This window comes from Lactuca virosa, chromosome 8, assembly GCF_052849685.1.
Source record: "Lactuca virosa cultivar CGN04683 chromosome 8, Lactuca_virosa_CGN04683_v6, whole genome shotgun sequence".
NCBI lineage: Eukaryota > Viridiplantae > Streptophyta > Magnoliopsida > Asterales > Asteraceae > Lactuca > Lactuca virosa.
This window is the reverse complement of record NC_136433.1, coordinates 115,896,236-115,915,610: the sequence shown is the minus strand read 5'-3', so window position 1 is coordinate 115,915,610 and position 19,375 is coordinate 115,896,236. Positions and strand designations below refer to the sequence as shown.

The 19,375-nt window shown below is 33.3% G+C and overlaps 2 protein-coding genes across 11 annotated transcripts; both read right to left on the bottom strand.

Moving 5' to 3' along the window:
• Positions 1–5,984: 5,984 nt before the first annotated feature.
• LOC145134910 (UPF0481 protein At3g47200-like) lies at positions 5,985–8,208 on the bottom strand. The gene is made up of 2 exons (XM_079069716.1): positions 8,112–8,208; positions 5,985–7,721 (listed from the first exon to the last, which is right to left on the bottom strand). The coding sequence occupies exons 1-2, from the start codon at positions 8,165–8,167 to the stop codon at positions 6,206–6,208; spliced, it is 1,572 nt and encodes a 523-aa protein (XP_078925842.1). The 5' UTR covers positions 8,168–8,208; the 3' UTR covers positions 5,985–6,205.
• A 6,854-nt stretch (positions 8,209–15,062) lies between these two features.
• Positions 15,063–19,007, bottom strand: LOC145132707 (ATP-dependent 6-phosphofructokinase 3-like). 10 transcript variants are annotated; one of them, XR_013718203.1, is made up of 9 exons: positions 18,333–19,007; positions 17,618–17,712; positions 17,453–17,542; positions 17,231–17,270; positions 17,088–17,149; positions 16,889–16,984; positions 16,455–16,784; positions 15,989–16,289; positions 15,063–15,601 (listed from the first exon to the last, which is right to left on the bottom strand). XR_013718203.1 is itself a non-coding variant. In XM_079067597.1 (9 exons), exons 2-6 carry the CDS (start codon positions 17,699–17,701, stop codon positions 16,748–16,750), a joined length of 369 nt encoding a protein of 122 aa, XP_078923723.1. In that variant the 5' UTR covers positions 17,702–17,712; positions 18,333–19,007; the 3' UTR covers positions 15,063–15,601; positions 15,989–16,289; positions 16,455–16,508; positions 16,638–16,747. The 10 variants fall into 10 exon arrangements, 4 of the variants coding, with proteins under 4 accessions (XP_078923723.1, XP_078923722.1, XP_078923724.1 ...); XR_013718204.1 differs by having other exon boundaries at positions 17,088–17,270; positions 18,333–18,613; positions 18,921–19,007; XM_079067597.1 differs by lacking the exon at positions 17,231–17,270 and having other exon boundaries at positions 16,455–16,508; positions 16,638–16,784.
• Positions 19,008–19,375: the final 368 nt, after the last annotated feature.

Sequence of the window (19,375 nt, the reverse complement as noted above, 5' to 3'; positions counted from 1 at the left end):
CTCCGAACTTGACGAAGGAATAACCGGAAAGGTCAAATTCGGTGATAATTCGTGTGTCGAAATAAAAGGGAAAGGCTCAATTGTTTTCCAAGGAAAATCGGGGCAACAACGATTGATAACGGAGATTTATTTCATTCCGGATTTGAAAAATAATATTTTCAGTCTCGGACAAGCAACCGAAACTGGGTGCGATATTCGGATGAAAGACAACTATTTGACAATGCATGATGCCGACAACTGCTTATTAATGAAGGTACAAAGAACTCCAAACCGCCTTTATAAAATACAGTTGCCCATTGGAGTACCTATTTGCCTTCATTCAAGACTAAGTGAAGACACGTGGCGCTGGCATGCAAGACTTGGACACATCAATTTCGAGTCAATGAAAAAGATGTCCAAGAAAGGTCTAGTCAAAGGGTTACCCTATTTTGACAGTGAGAATCAATTGTGTGAATCTTGCTTGGTGGGCAAGCAAACAAGAAAGTCATTTCCATTAATGACGACGTACAAAGCAACACGACCATTGGAGCTAGTTCACGGTGATTTATGTGGTCCGATAACACCGTCAACGAAGGGTCAAAATCGATACATTTTCACACTAATTGACAATTTTTCACGGTATATGTGGATTTTTCTCTTAAAAGAGAAAAATGAGGCGTTTTTACACTTCAAAAAATTTAAAGCTTTGGCGGAGAATGAGCTCGGAAAGTCTTTAAAGGTGTTTCGAAGTGATCGAGGAGGTGAGTTTACTTCGCTCGAGTTTAATTCCTTTTGTGATATAAATGGAATCAAACGCCATCTTACCGCCCCATATTCACCACAACAAAACGGTATTGTGGAACGAAGAAACAGAACACTTATGGACATGACACGAAGTATCATGAAGGCGATGCATGTTCCAAACTACCTATGGGGAGAAGCGGTAAAACATTCCACAAACCTGATCAACCGTGTTTACACAAGAGTACTTGGTGATACAACTCCGTACGAGAAGTTGTATAAAAGAAAACCTAATTTGGAGAACGTACGCATCTTTGGGTGTTTAGCGTATGCAAAAGTTGAACCGGTAAACGTGAAAAAATTGGATGCAAGATCAAGACCATTGGTTCATCTTGGTTCTGAACCGAGTACAAAAGCCTATCGGTTATTTAACCCGGTTACACAAAAAATAATCGTAAGTCGAGACGTTATTTTTAATGAAACCAAAGGATGGAATTGGGTTAACGAAGCTACACCTGACAATGAAGAACCGGGATCATTCATAGTACCATGGGATTTACCGGAAGATGAGGCAAACAACAACCAAGGAAACAATGTAAACAACGAACCAAACGAATCGGATCACGAGATTGAAGACGGAGTGGAGGTACAAGAAAATGAGCAACCAAGTCCGATCAACAACAACGTGAACAATGTTCAAAACCAAAGGCCCACAAGACAAAAGGTGCTTCCAATTCGATTACGAGATTATGTACTTTATGTTGATGACATTGAAGAACTTCTCCTAGCAACCAATGACGAGCCGGTATCGGTTGAAGAGGCGAAGAAAGAACCAGAGTGGGTCAAAGCCATGAATACAGAGATCAATTTGATCAACAAGAACAAAACTTGGTCTCTCGTAAACAAGCCTATGGGGGTGAAGCCCATTGGACTCAAATGGGTGTTCAAGCTGAAGAAAAATGCAGATGGCACCATAAACAAACACAAGGCAAGATTGGTTGCTAAAGGGTACGTACAACAACCTGGTATTGACTTTCAAGAAGTATTTGCTCCGGTAGCTCGCATCGAAACCATACGGTTTCTCATTGCCTTAGCCGCTACCAATGGATGGGAGCTTCACCACTTGGATGTCAAGACGGCTTTCTTACATGGAGAGTTGAGAGAAACCGTCTATGTGTATCAACCGGAAGGCTACATAAGGAAAGGCGACGAGCACAAGGTGTACCGTCTTTCAAAAGCACTATATGGTCTTAGACAAGCACCGAGAGCATGGAATACAAAACTTGATGGGATTTTGAAAGGAATGAAATTTCACAAGTGCATGAAAGAACCATCGGTGTACCAGAAGAACGAAGGATCCAACTTGCTAATTTTAGCAATCTATGTTGATGATTTGTTTGTCACAGGTACAAATTTGAGCATGATCAAAAGGTTCAAATTTGAAATGTCCAAGAACTTCGAGATGTCTGATCTTGGAAGATTAACTTACTACCTGGGCATTGAAGTCAAACAGGATGAATCGGGGATTACAATAAACCAAGAAGCGTATGCACAACGCATTCTGAAGGAAGCCGGTTTACATGATTGCAATCCTACCCACATTCCCATGGATCCAGGAACCAAAATGTCGAAGGCCGAAGATGAACCCGAAATCGACCCGACACAATACCGAAAGTTGGTAGGATGCCTTAGATATCTCTTGCAGACAAGACCCGATATGGCATATGCGGTTGGAGTTGTTAGTCGATACATGCAAGATCTAAGAGAATCACATAGTGTTGCAATCAAACACATCCTAAGGTACTTACGTGGAACAACATCACATGGAATCAAGTACGAGAGGATGGGGCAAAACCGGATCATTGGTTACAGCGATAGTAGTCACAATGTCGACCCGGACGACGGAAGAAGCACAACCGGTCACATTTTCTACTACGGGTCCTCTCCGATAACATGGTGTTCTCAAAAGCAAGATATTGTTGCTTTATCATCTTGCGAGGCGGAGTTCATGGCTGCAACTGCGGCTGCATGTCAAGCAATATGGCTTCAAGATTTGCTAGGCGAAATCATGAACAAAGCACAAGAGAAGGTGGTCCTAAGAGTTGATAACAAGTCAGCTATCGAACTCACGAAGAATCCTGTTTTTCACGGAAGAAGCAAACACATTCACACGAGGTTTCACTTCATTCGTAAGTGTGTTGAAAAGGAACAAGTGGAGGTGAAGTACATTCCAGGTGAAGAACAAAAGGCAGACATTTTCACAAAACCATTGGCTCGAACCAAGTTCAAGACAATGCGGGACTTGATCGGGATTGAAGACATCTTTAGAAGGACTTAAAGATTGGCGGTGATCGGGAATCTCTAGAAGGACTTAGAGATTCGGGGGTGATTGTTGGAATCATAAGTCATCATTTCCCTCCACCTATGTCTTCCACCCACAATAAAGGAGGGGACACCAACAAGTTGGTTGGGTCTCATACTTATTAATATAGGATTGAAATGATTAAGTCCATCCTATATATTCAGTGAATTACCAAGAGGGTAATATACAACAAACAGCAGTACAACACAAACACAGTGTAAACAAGTTTGGTTTTGAGTTATATTTCCAAATCAATCAAAGAGATATTTTGATATATTTGTCTGTGTTTATACAATTGCTATACTAGAATTGTTTATACAATTGCTATACTATACAATTGTAATACTAGAATTAGGTTTTCGCGGTTGCCTACTCTTTCATTATTTTAATCAAGGTTATCTTCTTCATCATACCTTACATTCTGATTTTCAGATTTTAAGAATGTCGATTCAAAGTATCTATCAAGTATCGATTAACAAGAAGAAACAGGTTTGTTGTTTTCAGTCTTAGGGCAAGAACCCGTATGTAAGTTAGAATTTTGAAATGTGCTTACGCTAGTAGTACCGACAATGATGGTTTAGTGGCTTCATTACAAGTGAAATCAATCTCTCCAATAATGCTTTCCAATCAAATTCGTACGTAAGAAAAATGAAATGTGAAATAAAAAATCGTTGACAGAAAGGAAATGACTTTTGTGTGTGAGATGTATTCCCAGTCGTCGTCATTAATCATCTCAAGAGGAAGAGACGGATGTCAAAGTCTAGACATCAATCTCTCCGACTTAACATTTTTTTTTTTTGGAGTTGGACGGTTAATTAATGATTGGTGATTAGGAATTCGATATTAGATAGTTGGGGAAATGATACAAATGTTCTACGAACTTTCTACGGGTTGTTCCATTTCGTCCTTAAATTATTTTTGTGGCTTTATGAGGGAACGAACTCTAAAGCAACCTGTCTTTTTAGTCATCGTGACCTATTTTAGCAGGTTTCAGTGCCACGTCTTCAATATTTTGCCCCATCAACAATGACATGCGGGTTTTCTGGATAGGACCAATTTAGCAGGTAGTAGGCATTACAAGAATAACTTTCGAAACAACCCCATGGAAAGCAAGAAGGCAGTAATCGAGGCTCTTAGAAGCCACCTCTCAAGAGTATAGAAGATCCAGAAAGATCCGCACCTTCCCCGCTTCCATTTACGTTGTCTGCTTCTATTGCCACCATGAAGAATTTAAGGCGGTCGTTGCCTCGCCGGAGTGCAGCTTTCCCCGACTACCGACCCTGTAAATGGAATAAAATTATAATTTTTTTTATTTTTTCTGAAGATGCTACGAATACGATAACAACGGTTTGGTTGGTCAGATGCCATAACATAAATTACCTAATAAATTTCTTGATTTACACCCTTTCTAGCAATGATGATGCGTAACAACCCAACCGGATCTCACACTATTAACCACCTTTCACCTCCTTCCTCCTCTTTCGTCGGTCACCCACCACCAATGTGACACTACTCACTAATCAGTCTCAGCAGCGACTCGTTGCAGCAATAATGGATAGAGAATCTTCCAGCGACGAAGAAGATCGCCGCCATTTAATTCCTCAAATGACACAGTCCCCAAATCTCCATGCCTTTCCACCTTCCAGATCGACGATGACGATCACCACCCATTCAAGAGCCCCCATCACTCCTCTCAATCTAACAATGTTCACAATTTAATCTTCAATAAAAGGTACATCTTCGCCATTACTCTCCGTCTTCTTATCATCTTCATTTATTTCACCACCGATTTCAAATCCCTATTCCGCACAAATATCTCTTCAGATTTTGTCCAAATCAGTGTGGTTGCTTCTAACGTGATGCGTGATTCCGAATTACGAGCTTTATACTTGCTAAAACAACAAAAATTAGGCCTTATTGATTTCTGGAACCGTACTTCAATGCCTAATTTGAACTCCACTTCCTCGAACTCAATCCAAGATCTTAGATATGCTCTTATTGATCATATTTCATTGAATTAGAAAATTCAGCAAGCGTTATTGTCGTCCTATCAGTTTGAGAATTGGTTAGATTCTAATGACCATAATGTTACATACCCAACTCTTTCTGGTTTATGGGTTTTAACTTAATCTGATTAATTTTCTTGAGTTTTGGTTTTAGGGGTTTTATCTCTCTTCAGATATGGAAAACAAAAACAAAAATCTTGCAGATGGAATTGGTCCTAAATACCCACATGTCATTGTTGATGGGGCAAAATCTTACCGATGTAGCACTGATACCTCCTAAAATAAGTCATGATGACTAAAAAGACAGGTTGCTTTCGAGTTCGTTCCCTCCTAGAGCATCGAAAATAGTTTAGGGACTAAATTGACCAACCCTTGAAAGTTCGTATGGCATTTGTGTTATTTCCCCTTAGAAAGTTTGGAGATGGATTATCACGTCGTTTTTACAGGATAAAGAAAAAGTTTAATACCGTATTTAGCAGGTCAATAAGGACTTCATGTCTCTCAGGGGCCGATCTTATCTGATTTTTTTTTGGTAGAAATAGTCCCTATACTTTAGTTTTATACATATTAAGCCCAAAAATATAAAATTTTGACTATGCAACCCCCCTGTCGCCCCCCCAAAAAAAATGAAAGAGTGAAGCTCCGCCACTGATGTCTCTAAATGCAAAAAAATAACATCAATGACTTTTTAAATCAAAATATGATTGTAAGACCTCCGTGGCATTTTCTCTAATATCAAATACTAGGTTCAATGGAGTTCTTGATTGTTATTCCAGAAACAAATTTTTTAAGTTATATATCATCTAATTATTGATAGAAAAATATAAGTCGATTATGATTATCACAAAAAGGTAAAATGCTTTTTTTTTTTGTAAAATTTATAAACTCCATTACTCTTGACATAATTTGTAGTCGTATAGATATCAAAAGAAAGCTTACAACTCTCATAACTTAATTGATGAATCAAAAACTCACAACATCTTTTAGTTCTATTGGAAATTAGTTGAGATGTCTTTGTGGGTTTCCTATATATTTCAAAATGCAATTTTGATCAACTCCTCCAAGTCTCCGACATGGTGCGGTGGTCAGCGGTGTAAAAAGGAACACCTCCTTAAGATCAAGGTGCGGAAGGAGGTTTAGAGTGTACGCAATGTCTCAGAAGCTTGATAATATCCCCATTGGAGTCATCTGGAAGTGGCCTGATGGTGAAGTAAGTCTGCAGAAAACTAGTGAAAAGAATAGCAGTAGCCACCAACAAAGCCACCGTCTTCCATGGACTGCTAAAGTAGACGTTAATCAGCTCCGCCGCCCACGTCTTATACTTGTTAGTACAATGCTTCTCAATACCTCTCCGAAGCTGGTTAAACATGTAGAGATTCACCGCCGGCGCCTCAATCTCATCGTACATCTTCACCACTTCTTCATCTCTACCAAGACTATGAAGCAATATGTTGTTGTTTCTTAACTCCTTTACATCATCATGCTGGATAACTAGTGATTTCATTACTCGGATATAAGTCGAAACTCGAAAGTCATTAGGATTATGAGGGCACATCTCGTAAGCGATCATGTTCAGGTAGATAGCTTTTGAATTAGAGTATACCGCTCGACGTACAAGCTCAAGCTCACCATAGCAACAACGTGAATGAAACTTTATGTCTTCGTTGGAAGACTCGTCGTAACTACATTTCACAAAAATCCCTTTAGCTTTGAGTTCCATAACTGATGCAAACGATCGATTTCTCTTTACATAATTCCAATCTTCATCAGCATCAACGTCGATCTTTTTCCTCCATCTTCGCCACATGCCCGAATTAATCGAACCAAGACCAAAAGAGGAGGAAAGCGAGATGAAATAGGACCTATAAAGCTCCAGAAGATGAAGTGGTTGCTTATTTTCAAGCACCTTTTCTTCCCTTGTGGTGATTTCGCCATAGTTCAAGTAGTTAAAGAACCCATTTAAGATCCTTTCGCCTCTATCAACCGGGAATCGCAAATCCAACAACACTTGGAGCACTACAAACGGGATTTGGTTCTCGAGCAATAAAATGTCACGAGATACGTGCGCGAAGCCCAGTGCTCCTAAATACTCATTATTTAGCATCAACTTATTGTTTCGGCAAGCAACACACTCTATAAAGAACAAAACGAAACAACCATCACGCAACATCATTCGATTAAACTGCTCATCGTTGTATTCATCTGTAGAACCATCGATATAGCACTTTCTAGCATCGTGTACAACCTCGAACACCTTGTTGTATAACGAATCCGTGGTTTTTTCGCAGCTCAAACGATACTCCTCGAGGGTTATGAGCTTGTATTTCTCAGCTGCAGCGAGGTCGTCTCGTTTATGGTGGTAAGGACCAAGGGAAACCACCGCTGGCGCGTAGTATTGGCGGTTTCTTCCACCTTTTTCGCCTTTTAAGAGCAGTGGAGGTACTGTCTCCATTTGCCGTTTGCGTTCTGGACGTTGGGTGGTCTCGTTACCTTGAATGCAAACTTCCCACTCCTGGACAATGTTGTCGTTAACTTTGTTGGCCGGTTGCGGTTGATTGCCACGTATTTCAATTTTTACATCTTCACTTTCGGACATCTCCGTCTCCATAGGTTTTGAAAACGTCCTTCTGTTTCTGATGTGGAATTGAAAGTATAAGTTTGTGGTATATAAACGATAACTATTTTTTTTCAACAGTATGCTTTTTTCTTCACAAAGAATATTTATTTTTCAACAAAGAAGATACTTAATTGTTTATTAAATAAAAATCAACTATCAGCCATAGTAAAAATAAATAAATAAGTTCTGATTTAGGCTATATATAACATTAACGCATCACTAGAAATACAACATCAACGCGATGATACAACCGTTAATTAGGGCCTAGGCGATAATCGATATCTACAAGCATGAACATGTAGTTTTCTCCACTAAATAAACATATATGCAGAATTTCCAGATACATAAATACATACAAAGAGAGTGAAAGGGAGTAAGAAAGAAAGAGAAAAGGCTATATCTATACCTTTGTTTTTCTGTTGAAGACATAACTTGATATGTTACTTGAAATGATGGAGTCATAAAAAAACCCTTAAGATGCTTAATATATAATAGCCAAAAGTGGAGCCAGCATAAGTTCAGAGAATAATTAATTTGCTTGAAACTTTCAACTTAGCATCTATCTTCTAGCATCAATCTTACTCCTTTTGCTTTATATATATATATATATATATATATATATATATATATATATATATATATATATATATATATATATATATATATATATATATATATCAACGGTCCAAGCGGATTGGGAAAAAGGATAACAAAAGTGCAGCAGGAATAGCAAGGAATTTAGCAAAGTCCCACCAAGAATGGTATTCTACTTTGACTGCACAGAAAGCATTGATCTTTTGGGTAATTACGAGGGAAAAAAGTGCCTTTTTAGTTTTTAATAAATATTTCAAGGTTACAAGCGCCCTGATCACTCGATCTTTTTTGCCCTATACAGCAACACCCGTTAGCTTGTCTTAATTGGTTTTTATTTGTTCTCTTCTTTTTTGCCAGCACACAACAAATGAACATGGACTTCAGACTTCTCCATGCCGCTTCTTCAGCATGACATATGTATTTGAAATCATGACACTGATCTGAAAGGAGATAAGTGGGGAATCTGGATAATTTTAGTGGAAAAGGATCAAGCAAAAGTAATAAATCTTAACAATTCTGTTTGTTCTCTTTACGCTAACTATTGTATCAGGTTTGGATTTGATTTTTCAAGTGGTGGTTGCCATTTTTTTAACAGGGAAGGTGGTGGTGGTAGGACCACATATCTATAAATCACATTAGTTCATTTTCTTTAATTAATAAATAATAAGAAAATAAAAGATAAAAGGACATTCATGTCTATCACAGGAAAGAAAAAAAAAAAAAAAAAAAAACGCAACAAAGTTGTCCGAATGCAAAAAGAAAATGATCGCCAAACACATAATTTTGATAGGACCATAAAGATGATTTTAATAATTTACTCATAGTCTACTTAAATGCAAGGTTTTGAAAACGGACCAAAGACCGCCAGTCTTTTTACAGTCTTTTTTTACAGGTTCGATAGTTAAACTAATCGAACCAGTCTTAGGGGCTTCTAAGACTGTCTGTTTGCCTCTTAATTAGAAAATTAAGAGGCAATCTCTTAATTTTTTAGATTCAGTGTGTTTGGTAGCCTCTGAATAAAAGCCTCTTAATTTTTCAGATGTGACACCATGTCTGAATTGAAAAAAGAAACGTGTATTCCTTTGTACCCCTAATAACATTTCAGCAACCATGTCTGAATTGAAGATGTCTGAACAATGGTTAGCTTCTGAAACATAAAGACATATTGAAAACTCAAATCTCAAACAGAAGAATATCACATCTTATATTAACAGAATTTTGACATTCAATGTCAAATATGTTGTTTTTTAACTTGAAACTCTTTGGATATAAAAAAATTATATTATTTTTTTAAATTTATGTCAAAGAGTTCATTACAATTTATTAATGATAAATTTTGATTTATGCTAATATGAATTTTGTACAGTATTTATAGTTTTTTATAATTACTAGATTATGACCCGCATTAAACGCGAGGAATGCATAAAAATAAATTAAAGTAACATAAAGAGACTTCGTTGATTATTATAATGTGTAAAAATATAAAAAGAAATGTCTGATTATCTATAATTGTTGAAGGACTTCTTTGGAGATAACATTTTTTGTTTTATTGGTTGGACGACATTCTTCGTCATATATGAGTACCTTCAAGCATTTTTTTTATTTGTCACGCGAGAAACAACTAACATATAACTGACCAGGAGTGAAAAATAATATATATCAAACACTCAATACGATTATGGAAGGAATAAATGCAGTATACAAAAGTAGATTTGTGATGTCAGACAGTGGTGTGGAACAATAGTACATATCAAACACTCAATACGAAATTTAAAACTTTTATTTTGTTAACATATGCAAACGATGTATATTTATACAAGTTTAAGGAAAATATAAAGATAATACGAAATTTAAGGAAAAAATAAGTTACACAAATTGAACATTATAGACATTTAAGCACTGAATATATAAATATGAATTTTACCATTTGTGATGTCAGATGTGGTTGGGGAAGAGCTAATGGGTAAAACATTACTAACATTAACTTTTAGGTTTTTTCTTTTTTGAAACATATGAAATGTCACTCATTTCAATATGTTTTATTTGGTTTGTGTTCTTGGTGTTATATATATATATATATATATATATATATATATATATATATATATATATATATATATATATATATATATATATATATATATATATATATATATACACTCATATTGATGATTCCTAAAACTTTCAATAAGGGAATTGAATATTAGAAGGGATTTAAATTAGGTAAAAAAAAATAAAGTATGCATATAATTATGGAGGGAATAAATGCAGTATATAAAAACAGATTTAGAATACAAATACGAAGCTTTTATTCGGTTACTATATGGAAACGATGTATATTTTTGTAGGAAATAAAGTATGTAAATGATTTTGGAGGGAAAAACATTAAAATATTCTAATATTTTACATAAGGAAAGTACAAGTTAATATGGATTGTTATTATGGACGAAATAATGAATGTAAATACTTTTGGAGGGAATAAATTTTGTAAGGTATAATATTTTTGTATAAATTTTGAAGTATGTACAATTTTATAAATAAAATCATAGTTATATAATACTTTATAAGTTGTATGGTTATTAGATAAAGAAAAAAAAAGTTGATATGTTATGTGATTTTTTTAACATCTTATGTAATAAAAAACATAGTGCTTTTGAATATGAGTTTTGTAACTTACAATTTTTGAAGAGATGTCATAAAAAACATGATAAAAATATTCAACAACAAATTTATCAAATTGTTGATGGCAACATGAACAATGAAACCTCTCTAAATAAGCAACCAGTTATTTCCTTGTATCGACAAAAAGTAAATTTAATAATTACTGGTATAAAATAATTTAAACTATGATATAAAATTGTATATATTGAAGTATACATGTAAAGTAACTTTTTTGGAAAATATATGATATTTTGTAAAAAACCAAATATCTTAAACATAATCATTCAATCACATTATAAGTAAAACATGTAACACTTAATAGTCATATAAATAAGTCAACATAAATCTGAAATTGTGTTAAACAACATATGTGGAGTCTACATAGAAAATAAAATATGACTTGATGATTAAAAGTATTAAAAAAAACAAAGTATTCAATCATAGACTAATATAAAATATTTAATATCCTCATTAAAAAAACGGTTTTCAAATGCAATTTAAAATATATACAATTACATATATCTACTTGGCATAGTCATCATCTCAAAATCAGAATGAAATGAAAATACTTCATGAGAAGGATATGCCGGAACGACATACTCAATCGTATTTCCTTTAAAGAAAGAAAGGAGATTGTTTCGATAATCCCACCAGTCATGTGTACCAGCATTGTAATTACTAACATCTATTTTAACCCATCGATTCTGAATGAAAACCCAAATAGTCCACAAATAATCTCCACTTATAGAAAAATATCCCAATTTTTCATCAAATTTGATAAGTCTCAATGCATACGAGTTGAAATTATTAATAGTAGAAGGTGCAGATATCACTAAATATTCTTCCGAATATACATCGAATTGCAACATGGCATTGTTAGACATTAAAAAGTAAATCACGTCTCCACTTATAACTGCCTCATCCGAAACAGGATAAACAGAAAATGGTAATCGGATACTACGAAGCTCCCTCCATTCCCATGTAGTAGAGGCAAACAATTCTAGGTGGAAGTAATCGTAGTCACATGATCGTTAAACAGACCACTACAAAGAAAATAACATATCAGTAATTAAATAAACTAAAATAATATAACTTACAATAACATATAAATGATGACTAAATATACAAGTGGATTATTTTAGCTTAGAAGTGTTTTATTTGATAATAACATATAAATGATGCTTTTGATCAAGGTTGTAGAAATCGTTACTCGGTACTTGTTCGGCCGACTACCGAGTAGCGAGTACTCGGGAGTACTCGGATTTGGTAATTCATGTAGAAATATTTTTAGGGAAATTATATATGTCAAAATCATAAGTTGATTGAAATATATAACAAAATTAGATAAATATGAATATACAAAAACTGAAAAACACATAATGGTTTAACTTCATGAATAACTACTGAAAATTTAAGATATATATGTAGTAATAATCATATATGTGTGTATGTTATATAATAAATCATTAAGTATATTATACATATTAATCACCGAGTTGACCGAGTTTTACAACACTGCTCAGTTCAGTAAGGGGCCGATCAGGGAGTACTCGGGATTTTGTAACTCGCATCGGAGCCGAGTAGCGAGTACTCGGATGAGTAATCGGTCAACTCGGGGAGTTTTACAATATTGCTTTTGATATAAGACATAGAATTAAGTGTTGCAATTTTCATTCCTATCAAAATATAGCCTATGACACATTATAATACAACGTACAAAAGAGATGTATTACATTTTTTTGTCGTATTAACATTTTACTTGGGTCAAAATGGTAATAAGAAATCTAAAACAGGCTACTATTAACATTTTATTTTTGATAAATATATAGCTTTTATATAAATAAACTTGGGTAAATATCTTATTTTATACAAAAGTTTTATAGCCTAACATGGGTTAACAATTTATAAAAAAATAGTTGGTAAAAGTTGAACTAATGAAATTTAGTTCAAATACACATTTTCTTCGTACTTACTCTGCAACATCTTTCTGTATAAATTGAACTAATATTATATTATTTAATCTAGATGCAATTAAATCAGTATTCACAAATCCTTTGTGTGTAACACTTCTGATATTTGAAGCCCCCACCTATAACCACACCATTAGAATTTGCATCAAAATTATATTTAGGTCAAAATGCAAATAGCTCTCGAAAGTTAAACTATATGATAGCATACTTTAAATTCAACCACAAAAAATACACTTATATTTTGTACCAAAACAACAATGTACTTACATTTCAAAAACAAACTCAAAGTATGTTGCAATGACGGAAAACAAATGGTTGTATTAAGCCATTGCACTTTCACTTTTTAGTATGAAGACATTATACTTCAAAAAGTTATCCAGTTATATCAAAGACGAAGATAAACACACACACACACACACAAAATGAGGCAGTGTAAAATGCTTTTGCAGTTAAATTGTATATTCAACCAAAGCTAAAGCAATCATCTGATAGAGCGTTCAATAACCATTACAATCCCCTATGTGACCCTACCACTCCTAAGATAGGAAGTTGCAATTAGTTTACTAAAAAAAGTCAAAACATAAAAAATGATGATCTTTTCATGCCGACATTTGTATTCATGGTGGAAAAGTGGTTAATTGTTTAACTTATAATATTGTTTTTGAAAAATCATTGGATGAAAGTAATGTAAATTAATAGAGATATCACAGTGAGAGATGTACGTCTAACAATGAGAGATTTTCATGTCGACATTTGTATTCCTTGATTCAAGTTTTCTTGGTTCCTAGAAGGAATCCCTTTTATTGTAATGTTAATTGTTAACATTAAGATTTACATTCATATAATAATTTTCTGAAAATATAATCACAATTTAACCTAATGAATCAATTCAACTGTAATAACAATAATGAAGAAAAAGAAAACCACAACGGAACAGAAAGGAAAAAAAAGTTCAAAAAACATATTGAAAACATGATTCTATAGTTGATTCATAAATAATTAGAATCATACCAAAGCTAATAAGATATTTAGAAGACTTTTCATTTAAATAAATAAAGATCATATAATACCAATTTAATTAGAATTTTCAAATTTTTTCAAATTATAATTATAATCTTAGAATATTTTCAAATTACAATTAAAATTAAAAGCTTATTTTAAAAAACCGATCCTAAAATAATCAGAATCATATCAAAGTTAATAAGATATTTAGAAGATTTTTTATTTAAATAAATAAAGATCATATAATACCAAATTTAATTAGAGTCTTCAAATTTTTTCGAATTATAATTATAATTTCAGAATATTTTCGAATTACAATTAAAAGCTTAATTTATTTTCGAATTATAATTAATGTTAATACGATTTAAAAAATATATATATATATATTAATAGTTTGAAAATTAGAATATGTAAATAAATGTATTAAAATTTTAAAATTATATAAAAGGGTAAAATTAGAAAAGAAAATACCAAGAACCGAAAAGAAAATCATGAACCCTGGTGAGATTTGTACAACTCTTCGACTTCTAACACGGGTCATAGCCAATAGAAACATGTATATAATATTAATTTTGAATTCTTAATAATATTAGCAAAAAGGAAAAAACCAAAAACGGTCAAACGGACCTCTACAAGGGTAATAAAGGCAGTCATCATCATCAGGTACTTCCACTTCATGATGCAACCCCTCATATCAACCAAGCTCCATTGCACGTTGTTCTTCCACTTTCTGGAACTCCAACACCTCTTTTGGTCCCAAATAACTTGGCTGATTCGTGGGCAAAAGTAGCATTGCCCACATCCTATTAGTGATCACAACCTTATTATGATGATCCACTATAGGTTGCATGCATGCCGAGAAATCATCATCATCATCATCATCACACAACATGAACACAAGAAAACATAACAATCACAGTTGTAATAAGGGAAGTTTTCACAAAAACTACTACATTTTCAACATTTTATCCGAAAAACCACTACTTTATTTTTTTTCTTTAAAAAAAACCACTCATATTTCAAAAAGTTAAAAAAAAAAAAAAAAAAAAAACCATTCATATATATATATATATATATATATATATATATATATATATATATATATATATATATATTTGAAAAAACATCATTATTTAAGAATACAATATAGTTGGCCATGAAACAAAGTTTGTTAACCATTAGGGGTGAGAATGGTTCGGTCTGCTTTTGTTTTAGTAAAAAAGTCGAACCAATCTCACCACTAGTTGTTAACAAACTATGTTCCATGGTCAGAAATAAAAGATTTATAAATATGAATGGCATTTCTGAAAGAAAAAAAAAAGTATTGACTTTTTCAGATGAATGGTTGAAAATGTACTGGTTTTCATAAAAAATTTCCTAGTGATAATAGAGATAACCAATAGAGATAAGCAACACTGAAAGGAATATAAGTATGTCGACCATGCACAAAGCACAAGCCCACTAATAAACCCTGTGAACCCCGCCATGGCTCCACGAACACAGCTTTGAGAATGAAGAGTACAGTAGATATTGTCAGATGCATTACTTGGAACAGCACGAATCATGTATGTAGGATCTATATGATTTTTATAAAGATAGAAGGGCGATTCGGGTATTAAACATAAATCCACATCACGACTTGCAAGAGTTGCATACATTGCAATGAACCCTGAAACAACAATTTAAAAAAAAAACGAATCAAATAGTTAGATAAGTGTTGTTTGAATGAATGATGTTTGAAAAATGTTGAATAAAGTGACGACACACTTGGGGAAATTGGAAAGTAAAATAGAATTCAATAGAAATTTGTAAAAAGTTAAAACCTGCAATCTTATGATTTTCCTATTAATTCGTTGTTTATGCATTAAGCAAAAAAGAAACATATTTTTTTCTCCATTCAAATTTCTACGAATAGTGTGCTAAAGGATAAAGTGTTGTATACATAAAGTTTGTTTCTTTTTTGAACCGAATGAACTAAACTAAACTATCTGAAGAAGACTAAATGACCATTTGACCCTTATTTTGTAGAGAGCTTATTAGTACAAGATGAGCTTACCGCTGTAGTGCGCTATTAATTTGACTACTCCTATGTCGTTTTCTGGACTCTCTGCCTCAACGTATGCAACATTAATAGCACGTTAAGGCTCTTCAACAGCAGTATCAAAACCGAATGACCTGTCAATAACCTGAAACAAGAATGAAATAGTTTTAGATCATATCTTTGACTTCAAAAGATACAACTAATTTACTATTTGATTAAAATGTCGAATTATCTGGGATGAAAATACTGAAATGTCATTGTCAATTGTCTTTGGAATCCTAACCACAACAGCTTTGATTCCCCTTCGTCTGATTTCCTGTGTGTGTGCGTATATATATATATATATATATATATATATATATATATATATATATATATATATATATATATATATATATAGATTGAACCACAAAATATAAAAATATATTTAATGCATAATCACAAAAAATGAGTCTTGGAGAGATATTATAATCCAACATACTTCATAAATCACAGCTGCACCTTTTTGAGTTCCATCACCTCCAATTATATAAACCTTATAACGCAATCAATCAAATTCATCAATCATTCATTAAGTAGCATGCATGCATGCATGTATGCATGAATCATTAGTGGAAAAATATTAATCATTCAACATGTGAAACTTGAAATGCCTGATTGATACCACGATCTTGAATGTTGTCAACTATCTTTGATTTGTCATGGCCACCTCTTGAAGAACCAATAACTGTTCCACCACGTTTATGAATATCACTTACAAACTTGGGGTTAGTGTTATGGTATTCTTTGAGTAGAAACCTTTGTATCCTCCCTGCACAAGATCACAAACAAATATAATAAGAATCATGATATAATTTTGTATCTTTTTATATATACATTTTGAAATGATTATATTTATATATGGAGACGCCATACATGTGATGAAGGGCACATACAATTTCTCTAATCATTGTATTTAAACCAGGGCACAGACCACCACACGTTATTACACAAGCACACACCTGATCTGATCTAAAATAAACGTGGATCATTAAAAAAATTGTTTTTTTTTTACCATAATTGATATTTAAAAGAAAAAACAAAAAGTAAAATTGAATAATAATAAATAGCATACACTTTGGCAGGTCCAGCACGCTGGAAATGGACTCCTCTTGGACCGTTCTTCTGGACAACAACCTACGAGAAGACAAAACTAATAGATTTGTTGATGGTGATAGCTCTGTTTTCCTTTTTTTAATAATACAACTTATAACTTACCTTTTCTGATACAATATCATCAAAATCAATAAAATATTGCCTGAAATTTCGTAGAACATGTTGTTTATTAAAGATTAAAATATATTGATACTTGTAAATTGAAGATTGAACTACAGCAATAGCAGCAGTAGAATGTTGTTATAGAAGAAACGAAAGTAGGATTTTATAAAACATTAATAAATGAAAATATGTTGCTAAAATTAGGAGTTATTATAGAGTCACCTGTGTTATGTGTTCTGTAGCTGCAACTCTTGGTTTAACAATTTCACAATTTGCTATCACAAGTGTATTTGGAATCTCAGTTTTCAAACCCTACAATGAAATGAACATTGTAAGAGAATTTGAACTTCATGACATACACAACTGATAGTATAGAAAGAGGAATACCTTTTGATAATCACGAGCAGCTGCAGCCATTACATTTCCAAATGCTAGAGTTTGCAGAGTCAATTTAACTAAATCAGGATCCATGTCTTTTATCCCTGTAGAAAACTACTTAGTTGGAAGAGTAAAACATCCAAAACATCATGAATCAAAGGCTACAAGGATCTGAAACAATGTTGAAATTACAGTTTTTTGCATATCGATTTTGAATTATAGATAAGTATGGAACCTAATCTTGCCATCACTTTATTTTCTGTTTTTCTCAAGTTCATAGATAATAACAATAAACATATAGCCCAAATCAACCAGTTTACACATAAATATGTTGAAAAGTTAACCTATAAACATAAGCCAACATTGTTATTCAACATTGTTACAGACTTACAGGTTGTTTTTCAACTGAATGGAAATCTTAGTTTAGAATGATGGTTGATAAAAACTTATTATGATTATCTGATTATGATTTTCAGATTATTTAGAATCAAAAAATCAGATTTGCAAAACCATGAAATGAAAGGAGTTACAAATGTTTCTACTTTACATCAGGAAATCAACTCACATTCAAATATAAACAACTTTCATTACAAATGTTTCTACTTTACAGCTCTTATGCATCAATTGATAAAAAACAAATTATTCTAACAGAAACCAGGGAAAAGAAGGAAGAATACAGCTAGGAAAAAAAATCGACAGCATGAAAAATTGAACAAAAACGAACCTAGTTGTGGGGTCGACGGTCTCCGGTGTTTCTGTGGGGGTGCGACGGTCTCCGGCCGGTGGCTTCACAGGGGAGAAGGCAGCTAGCAGGAGGGGAGGCCTCGCTTGGAGGCAACAATCGACAGAAGCACACAATGGATACATATGAGGTTTATTAGGTTAATGGGTATAACTGTCAATTCTTTCAAATGGTGAAATAAGTTTAGTTGTAAAATACATCCGCTGGAATCCAAATGTCACGCCATTGATTCATTCTCCAATTTGAATCGATCATGTACAATCCTAATCGCAGGTCAAACCACAAACATTTATCAAATGGCCGATTACATATACGTAATAACGTTCAGTCAATAACAACACGAATCACTTAATGTAAATAATCTATCGCTAATGAAAAATGCATAAGAAAGAACACTATAAAACAACCAATTTCATAAACATAACCACCATCCTTGATTCCCTGTGTTAGCTGTTCAATTGATGTAATTAGCAAAACACAAGCCTCGTCACAAAATTAAACATCTTAACATATGCATTGTAAAGAAAATTTCAAAAACGATAGATCACAAATGGAGTAATCAATCACAACCCTAAAATCTGAGAACGGTGAAGAAGATTGATGTAGAAGGGAATGGTTTCTCTGTTTCGGTTACGATCGGAGAGAGAGAGGAAGACAATTAAGTAACAGTTGACCAATACCCTAGTCTAGTCAAAGCATGATGTCATCAAATAATCTAATAGCAAAAAAATATAGGCTATGATTGCTTTAGGGTAGAATTAAGGTTCTCTTTTAATAATATTTAGAGATTCTGCAAATATAATACATAAGGGTAAAATAGTAATTTTGATGATTCAACATATCAATTGAGAGGTTCCAACCAAACAGCCTGTTAATAATTCAGATCTTAAAGTTTCAGACCCTCTTAGAAATTCAGACCTCTTAAAAATTCAGATCTTAAAAATTAAGATCCTGCCAAATAGCCCCTTAGAAAACCAAAAATACCGGATATTGTCATAATTACATTATTATTAGTTTTAATTATA